The sequence below is a fragment of the Motacilla alba genome, chromosome 23 (genome assembly GCF_015832195.1).
Source record: "Motacilla alba alba isolate MOTALB_02 chromosome 23, Motacilla_alba_V1.0_pri, whole genome shotgun sequence".
In the NCBI taxonomy this organism is placed as follows: Eukaryota; Metazoa; Chordata; class Aves; order Passeriformes; family Motacillidae; genus Motacilla; species Motacilla alba.
In genome coordinates this window covers 6,342,293-6,351,669 of record NC_052038.1, presented here as the reverse complement: position 1 = coordinate 6,351,669, position 9,377 = coordinate 6,342,293, and the positions used below count along the sequence as shown (strand labels likewise).

The 9,377-nt window shown below is 59.8% G+C and overlaps 1 protein-coding gene across 1 annotated transcript; it reads left to right on the top strand.

Moving 5' to 3' along the window:
- The first annotated feature begins 1,520 nt into the window (after positions 1-1,520).
- On the top strand, positions 1,521-8,939 carry LOC119711207 (terminal nucleotidyltransferase 5A-like). Its single transcript, XM_038161114.1, is given in 3 exon segments — positions 1,521-1,915; positions 1,918-1,932; positions 5,615-8,939. Coding segments are annotated over 3 exon segments (1,197 nt in total). The 5' UTR covers positions 1,521-1,753; the 3' UTR covers positions 6,635-8,939.
- Positions 8,940-9,377: the final 438 nt, after the last annotated feature.

The following is a 9,377-nucleotide window of genomic DNA, read 5'->3' as shown; positions in this document are numbered from 1 at the left end:
GAAAAAAACGATCAGCACTGCTCGTCTCCTGGCGGGGCTCTGGGCCTCTGAGGATGAAGGGGATGAAGGATCCCCTTTCCAGGCAGGAGCCGGGGCAGCGGGAGGTGCAGGTGTGGGGCTGGGGTCGCTCTGTCCATCCCCGGCACCAGCTCAGCAGGGAGGGCCCTGCTGGAAACGTCTGCGGGGTGAATTCTGGAGAAATGAGCGCTGCAAAGGGCTGGGAACTGCTGGGGTGAAAGGGAACGGGCGCTCGGAGGCGGGGGACACAGCTGGCCCCGGGGGAGGCGCTGGCTCGGCTGGGAGCTGGGCCACGCTCCGGGATTCGGGGCTGGGTCTGAGCTCCCGGGGCTCCAGCACCCCGGGGTGGCACCCTGCGTCCCCGGGGGCCAGGGCTGGCACGTGGGGACCCTTTGGGCCAGGGACAAGGGCCTGGGGGAGCCGGGCGTGTCGGGAGGGGGACACCGAGCTGTGGAGGGGCAGACACGGGGCATCCGTGGGGTGCCAGACCGCGGGGCATCGCTCCAGGGAGAGTCAATGGGGAGCGATGGGGCAGCAGCACAGGGCACCTGGGGCCCGGGGTGCGAATGGGCATCACCGGGGCCTCACCGGGGCATCACCGGGGCACGGGGTGCGAATGGGCATCACCGGGGCATCACCAGAGCATCACCGGGGCATCACCGGGGCATCACCAGAGCATCACCGGGGCATCACTGGGGCATCACCGGGGCATCACCGGGGCACGGGGTGCGAATGGGCATCACCGGGGCATCACCGGGCAGCGGGTCATGGGGCAGCAGGGGCCATCAGTGGGGTATCAGTGGGGTACCGAGGGTGTGTCAAAGGGCCCCAACGGGGACCAAAGGGAACCAACAGGACATCCAAGGGCACTGTTGTGGCACGAGTGTGACTCGGTGGGACACCAAGGCGGTCGCTGGGGTCTCACAGGAACCCCAGGGCCACTCGGGGCTGTCTGTGTCACCCGTGGCTGCCCCTGTCCCCCTGTCTGTCCCTGTGCCCCTGTCTGTCCCTGTCACTCTGTCTGTCTCTGTCCCCCTGTCTGTCCCTGTGCCCCTGTCTGTCCCTGTCACTCTGTCTGTCCCTGTCCCCCTGTCTGTCCCTGTCCCCCTGTCTGTCCCTGTCCCCGGGGTCTGTCCCTGTCCCCCTGTCTGTCCCTGTCCCCGGGGTCTGTCCCTGTCCCCCTGTCTGTCCCTGTGCCCCTGTCTGTCCCTGTCACTCTGTCTGTCCCTGTCCCCCTGTCTGTCCCTGTCCCCCTGTCCCCGGGCGCGCGCCCGCCCCGCCAATCACGGCCGGGATTCCCGCGCGCCGCGGGGGCGGGGCTGCCCGCGCCCGCCCCGCCTCTCACCCCGCCCCTTTCCTCTTATCGCCGCTTTGATTGGTCCAGATCCAGCCGCGCTCCTCCCCCCGCGCACGGGCTCGGGCCGGGCCAATGGGGCGCGGCGCGGGTGCATAAGAGGCGCGGCGGGGCGCGGGCGGGCGCAGCGCTCGGCGGAGCCGGTGGCGGGCGGGGGGCGGCCGGGGCCGTCCTGAGCGAGTCCCTGCGGGCACCGACCGCGCTCCGCCGCGCCCCGCGCACCCGCCCCTCGCCGGCGCCACTCGGGGGGTTGATTTTTTTTTTTTTTCTTTTTGCTTTCCCCCCATTTTTAAATCTTCCTCCCGCTTTCCCCTCGCACCGGCACTTCCGGCTGCTCTCCGGGCGCTCTCCGGGCCAGCGGCTCCGTCGGCGGCGGGGGCGATGCTGGAGGCGGCGGCGGGGGCCGCTCCGGGCGGCGCGGAGCAGCGCGGCGGCCGCTTCAGCGTCCTGACGTGGGAGCAGGTGCAGCGGCTGGACCAGATCCTGGGCGAGGCCGTGCCCATCCACGGCCGCGGCAACTTCCCCACGCTGTCCGTGCTGCCCGGCGCACCATCGTGCAGGTGAGGGGGCCGGGGGGCGGCCTGGGCCCCGCCCGGACTCTGCCCCGCTCCTGCGGGGCTCGCGGAGAAACAGAAAAGTGCTGAGGCGGCGATAAGCGGCGCGGCGGGCCCCGAGCCAGCCCCGAGCCAGCCCCGAGCCGCTGGACGGGCTGAGCGGCGGGCAGGCCGCGGGCAGCCCGGCACGGCTCGGCACGGCTCACCGGAGATCCTGCCCCAAGGCTGCCGGGCTCCTGCCGGGCTCGCAGCTCGGGAAAGGCGCCTCAGCCGTGGCAGGGACACCTTCCGCTCGAGCAGCTCGCTCCGAGTCCCGGCCGGCCTGGCCCGGCTGCCCCGGCGCGGTTAAAAGTTTTGGGGACACTGGCCCCCATGATCCCGGCGGGGCTGGGGGCTCGGCTCCCACCCCGGGGGTCCCGGTGGGGCTGGCCCTGCCAGCAGCCGCGGCAGGGGTGCCCGAAGCTGGAAGGAGCCTCCTGAGCAGTCACCCCGTGCCTGGAGCTGCTGCGGCTTGTGCCATAGATCCTGCTTGCCTTCCTCCCCTCTTACCTCGTTCCTATTCTTTTTGAGTTAATTTATTGCCCTTGAAGGCAGTGGAATGTGTGTGGCCAGGGCAAAAGTGGCTTTTTTTGGAGCTGCTTCCACGAAATGGCTTCGTGCTGGTGGACATGTTGGGCTCGTGTTGGAAGAGGCAGAGTGATTAATTCAAAGGCCGGATCAAATGTCCGTGTCCTTTGATTTCTGGGCACCCCTGGCTGAATTCTCCAGAGCCTGCCCGAGCCTTCGGCTTGTTCACGAGCTCCTCTTAGTTTAACCATCAAGTAATAGCCGTGTTTAATATTAAACTAACAATGTAGCTCCAATGAGCTGATGCATATTCATATTTGGGAGGCGACTTCATTCCTCAGTAATGACTCATCAAATGTAAAATCGGGCATGTTGGCTTCTAATTAAAAAGCCTATTCACGGTGCTAAGACCCAACTGGCTTTCACAATAACCGGGATTTTGGAGCCTCAGCTGCTTGAGAAATAGTTAGAGTGAGATGGAAAGGTGACATTTGAAGGGCTGGTCTGGAATTCCTCGAGTTGCTGCCGCATCTGTCGGGGGCAGCAGTGCTGGGCTTGGGCTGCTTTGAGCAGAATGGCAAATGAGGGCTGCAGGCAGGAGGCTGCCCTGCCTGGGCAGCCCCAAAGCCTGCAGCAGCTCTCAGTGTCCCTGAGCAGCCCCAAAGCCTGCAGCAGCTCTCAGTGTCCCTGAGCAGCCCCAAAGCCTGCAGCAGCTCTCCGTGCCACGGAGCTGCCCAAAGGATGCTGCCAGCAGCAGCCTCCAGCACGGGATAGCTGAGGGCTGTAATTGTGCCCGGCCGTGCTGGCAGAGCCTGTGTTTAGGGCTGACTAAGCTGGAACAAGTAACCCAAAAGGCAGTTATTTATCCTGTTGTTGTTGTGGAGGGAGCTGCGGAGCGCAGGTCAGGACGCAGCAGGATTTGCTCCTGCCTGGCTGTCACAGTCAATTATCCCAACCACACGGAAGGTGAGCTGCTGTTTTGGGAAGCAGGTCAGCAGCTGCCTAACCCTGGAAATATCCAACCCTCTGGGGGAGAATGCAGCCCTGAACCCACTGCCTGCAGCCAGGGGGGACGAGCTCCCGGTGAAGGTTGGTGGGTGGAAGCTCCTAGGGAATGGCCAAGTGCTCTGCTCCTGCTGCTCTGCAGGCTGGAGACTTCTGGGATGGGTTGGGATGACACCGACTGGAGCAACTGGGCCTTTCCCTGTTTTCTGAGTATATCTCACACAGACAGCCTGAGTGAGCTTGGAGCCTGTGGCTCTGGGACGCTGCAGGTCCTGAGCCGTGCCCAGGAAGGGGTTAAGCAGATGTTCTTTGGGGTTAGGAAATTAATCTGGAACGAGATCTCCTGCAAGCACTGGGCCCAGCTCTGCTCCTAAGGCTTTGTGACCTATATCCAGCCCCTGTGAGCCGGGGAGCGCCGCAGCCGGAGCGCACGAGCGGCGCTGGAGCCGTGCCCCGGTGAGTGGCTCCAGCTGGCAGCAGGGCCAGCCCAGCAGCTCCCCTGGGTGCTGTCTGCTCGCCCTGTGTGTCTTCTAGGAGCAGGTCCATCTTTTCAGACCGCCTGCCCTGGGAATCAGCCTCTTTCTCTGGCGGTGCTGGCGTGGCCTGGGCTCGCTGGTTCCCTGCTGCTGACATGTGACTGTCACCCTGGGCTTGGCCAGGAGCCCGGCTGCGCTTCCAGCCCAGCAGGGATGGCTCGTGTCAGGAGAGAGGGGAAGCACCGCCAGGGAAGCTGCCTCCTGAGCCTGGGCACCCCCCAGGTGTGCAGGCAGCCGTGGGTCTGTTCTGGGGTGTTTTTGGGAAGGCAGCAGAGCTTGCTGGTGGCCTTGGCGTGGTCACCGAGGGTCAGGGATGTGATGAGGGCTCTGTGCTGCAATCCCTGACCTTTTTGTGTTCTTCCTCCCAAACAAAACCCATGCAGGGGCAGTTTTACTGCTGCTGGGACCAGAGCTGCTCGGGCCCAGGGCAGCCGAGAGGGCTTGGCCCTTGTGATGCAGCTTGGATTGAAATTCACGTTTTGGGCAGCCGAAATGCAGAGTTCGTGGGGCCTCTCAAACTAGGGCAGGCTCCCAGCGCCGAAGGGCCCGGTCAGACTGGCTCTTGATGATCCAATTTGTCCATTTGTGTCCCAAGCTTCGGCTCTTTCAAGCCGTGGCCTTGCTCCAGGCTGGCCGGTTGGGACTCCCAGGAAAATGGGAAATGGCTGGAAGGGAACACGAAAGCAGGATGAGAGGATGAGACGTGGGAAGAGCTTCTGCTGGAAGGTGCAAACCTAATCTTCCTGGGATCTTTGAGCTGAGTTAAACTCAAATTATAAGCTGGTGTGCAGATAGTTTATTTTATGGTCTTGGGGGTTATTTTAGCCTCCTGCTTGTTAAGTAATCAGGCAGGTGATTCAGCTTCCCAGTAAATGAACAAAGCTTTGGAGGGGCTGCTGGGTGTGCCAGGACTGAGCAGGCAGCATTAAAATCACCGGAGTAACACCCGTAAGATGAAAGCTGCCTCTTGTGCTTGATAGCACGCCAAGCTCAGCACCAAGCTCTGACACACTGGAAATTGTTAGGATACACTTACTAGTTGGGACATGAACTCGCATACGCCTGGCTGGGGCCTTTGAGCTGCTCTGGCATCTTGATTTGCCTTTAATGAATCTTGACAGGCCGAAGGGATGGCTAAAAGGAGCGAGCCACCCTGATTAAATCCACAGGGACTGCTGCAGGCTGTGCTGCCACCTCCTCCTTGGGGTCACTTTGGGGTCGGCTGGTCTTGGCTGGGTCACTGGAGCCGGGAGGGGATGTGGAGGGCAGAGACTACCCCGAAAAATGGGCTCAGGAAGGCTGTCCAGGCCAGAGTGGGGAAGGCAGGGAGAGCAGACCCTGCATTGAAGCAGAACAGCTGATCGTGTGCAGTCAGATCTCTAATGCCAGGGAATAAGTAAAGGAGAGCCACCCCCAGCTGCTGGCAGGAGTCGGGATGCTTTCCAAAGTGACCTATTTCCTGTGGATTAGCTTTTTGTTTTACTGCCTCGCACTGGAGTGACCCGTGGGAGCGCTCCCGCTGTCCCCAGGCTGCTCCGAGGGCTCCCTCCTGCCCCTCACTGACTCTGCCTCTGTCTCAGGTTGTCCGCAGCCGCCTGGAGAAGAAGGGAGTCCCCGTGCACAACGTCAGGCTGAACGGCTCAGCGGCCAGCCACGTGCTGCACCAGGACAGCGGCCTGGGCTACAAGGACCTGGACCTCATCTTCGGCGTGGACCTGAAGAGCGAAGACGTTTTCCAGCTGGTGAAAGATGTGGTCATGGATTGCCTGCTGGACTTCCTCCCCGAAGGAGTCAACAAGGACAAGATCACGCCGGTGACCCTGAAGGAGGCCTACGTGCAGAAGCTGGTGAAGGTGTGCAACGAGACCGACCGCTGGAGCCTCATCTCGCTCTCCAACAACAGCGGCAAGAACGTGGAGCTCAAGTTCGTGGACTCGCTGCGGCGCCAGTTCGAGTTCAGCGTGGACTCCTTCCAGATCATCCTGGACTCGCTCCTGCTCTTCGGGGAGTGCTCGGAGAACCCCATGGCCGAGAACTTCCACCCCACGGTCACCGGGGAGAGCATGTACGGCGACTTCGAGGAGGCCATGGAGCACCTGCGGCACCGCGTCATCGCCACCCGCAACCCCGAGGAGATCCGGGGCGGGGGGCTCCTCAAGTACTGCAACCTGCTGGTCAGGGGCTTCAAGCCCAAGTCCGAGGTGGACATGAAGGCCCTGCAGAGGTACATGTGCTCCAGGTTTTTCATAGACTTCTCGGACATCGGCGAGCAGCTGAGGAAGCTGGAGTGCTACCTGCAGAGCCACTTTGTGGGCATGGAGAGCAACAGATATGACTATTTGATGACCCTGCACAGGGTGGTCAACGAGAGCACGGTGTGCCTCATGGGACACGAGAGGAGGCAGACCCTGAACCTCATTGCCATGCTGGCTGTGAGGGTCCTGGCTGAGCAGAACATCATCCCCACCGTCACAAACGTTACCTGCTACTACCAGCCAGCCCCTTATGTCAGTGAAATTAACTTCAACTACTACGTGACCCACGTGCAGCCCTTCCTGCCTTGCAATCAGTCCTACCCCACGTGGCTTCCCTGTAACTGAGCCGGGACAAACTCCAGGGTCTGTCCTCCAAGGTATTTCCTTGCCTTGGGGGGTTGGGAGGGTGGGGAGGGGGAACAGAATAAAACCTACCAACCTTCCTAGAACTGCAACAGAAGGAAACTTCCTGGACTCTTGCTCGAGTGTCTCGTTCCCGGGGCTGCTGGAACGAGCCTTGTCTGCTGTACACTGTGATGGGAAGTGCAGTGTTACGGGAATGACTCCTTGTGGAATTGTGGAGGCAGTGGGGTGGGCGGGGTGTGTGAGGGGAGACTGTAGAATTACGCTAAGGTAGAGCTGCACTGCCCTGAAATGGATCTGAATTGTGGTTTTTTTTTTTAGTGCAGGAGGTGTTATGGGTGTGCAAACTTGTGGTTTCTGCCGAGAGAAGCCAGGGTGGCTAATTCCTTTGAAGGACCAAAGAATCCTGTTTAAGTGCCTGTAACAATATAAACACAACTGTACTGTAAACCTTTATTATTTTTTGCGGGGGCTGATGGCCCAGAGCTTGACTGGGGAATGTCTGAAGGGGAAAACGTTTCTGTCGTGGGCGGGGAGGGTCGCAAGATCATTTCTTATCCTGGCTGAGGCCAGAGCAGGTTCTGTGTGGCTGAGGGGTTTGGGCACGGCTTGCTGCCTGTGGAGGACCAGCTGGAGCAGAGAGCTGCCCAAGTGGGGCTGCCTGAGGCTGGGAGCACGGGGCAGGGGGTGGGGGAAATGCTGTGCAGGGCTTGCTGGAAGAAAGGCAGCAGGGACCTACACTTGGATCTCTTCAAGCTCCCAAGTCTGCAGTGCCAAAATGTAGTAGAGTTCCTGAATGATGAGGCAGATGATTTGTGCAGGAGCCTGCCCCAGGCTGCCATACCTATTCCTGTTTTTCCTAGGGGAATTTGAAATGCTGCTCTTCTGACCTTTTTTTTTTTTTTTTTTTAATTTTTTGACATGCAGTGTGATTTTAAGGCACAAAGCCACAGGCCAGCTGGGCCATCGGGGAAGGTGAGGCTTGTCCTTTGAAGCACAAACCATCCAGGTCACTGGTCAGTCATTTCCAGCTGTCACTGTGTCCTCCAGGGAGGTGGACAGACCTCTTCATGCTGGAGATCATCCCTTGGGCAGGCCCTGCCTCCAAAGCAGCCTATTCCCAGCTCTGTGATTCCCTGTGTGAGCCACTGACAGCATTTGAAATTCATTCTCTAGCTAGAAATGGAGCCTGGGGGCGGAAGGGGGGTGAAGTTAGTTTGCCTTAGGGAAAAAACGTCTTCTAGGCAGACCCTCTGGTGCTTTGAGGGTCTGGCTCTCTCAGTCCTGCGTGGCTTTGAGCTCTTGAGTGTCTGGAGCACAGAAGTTTTTCACGGAGGTGCCTGGGCTGCCCGCAGAGGTCTCAGGTTTCATGGGCAGGCAGCAGGCATTCCCCAGGGATGCTGCTCCAGGGGAACAGCTCAGCCTCCCGGTGCTGCCTCCCTCCGAGGCCGACCTCCTCCAGTACCTTTACTAACTTGTGTTTTTTGGGGTTTTTTTTTTGTTGTTTTTGTGACGAAACTGTAACAGCCGGGCAGATTGAAATAAAGACTAGATCCTTGGAATGTGTATAGCCAGATTGGTACCTTTTTTGGGGTAGGGGCAATGTGAGGGGGGTGGGGGTGGCTCTTCCACTTGCCATCAGCTGGCCCAGCAGGAGCTGGCGGAGTGGCGCTGACCCTGTGCTTATTGCAGGTTCTGGCTGCCTCCTGCAGCTCAGCTCAGCCTTCGTGGCCCTCCCCAGCTCCCCAGAGCCTCATCCCTGTGCTGGGAGCTTGGGATTTCCCGTGCAAGGTCAGACTGGTTTGGGGCTGCTTTTGGGAGCCTGACTGCGCCGCTCCTGCGGCTCTGAGCGAGATGAGATTTTTTTCCTTGCATTTGAAACAGAACAGAGATGCCATGTAGCATGTTTTTTACAGGCTGCTCCTACCCACAGACACACTAAATGAGATTCCCTCCTTCCCTCTGAGGTGTCCAAACAGATCCCCTCCAGCCAGCAGCTCGACAGGGCGACCTGCCATTGAGATTGCACTTTGGATTATGGAGTGTGTGTGGTGGGACTCTTGTGAGTGGCTTGAACCTGAATTTTTCTAGACCTTGCAGTGATACTGTGCTGCCTCCTGTGAGGGGGCAATTGGAAGATTCCAGTAGCTTGAATGGCACTTGATTTCTTTTTTTTTTTTTCGTTGTTTTGTTTGTTTTAAATGTCTTTTTTTTTTCCTACACCTGTATCACTTGTCATGCGATGGGCTTGACATAGACTCACTAGATTCTTTAGAATCTGTTACGAATAAATACAGTGTATTCAAATTTGTTGGGTTATTTTTATTTGCTCGTCCATCTGGGTGCTGTGACCAGGAGGTGACCCAGCCCTGTTCCCACTGAACTCCCGGCCCAGAAGCAGCTGGGCGCCTGGCAAGGGGCAGGCTGAGCCCCTGCTCCAGTCCAGAGCAGCTCTGAGCCCTGGCAGGCGCCGTGGCTGCTCTCAGGTCCCTCCTGCAGCTGAGGGAGGTTTCTGGTTGAAGCAGAACCCTGCTCTTTGCTCTTGTGCCTCTTCCCTCTCCCTGCTGCTGGAGCGGGAGGTGCCTGGGGTGGCACCAGGACCCTCCCTGCTGCTTTCCACGCTCCATCCCTGCTGCCGAGAGCAGCAGGCGGTGCCTGAAGCCTCGGGCTTGGTTCTGACCCACCTGCAGGCTGCTTCCCCCTGGAGGAGGGCAGGTGAGGGCTG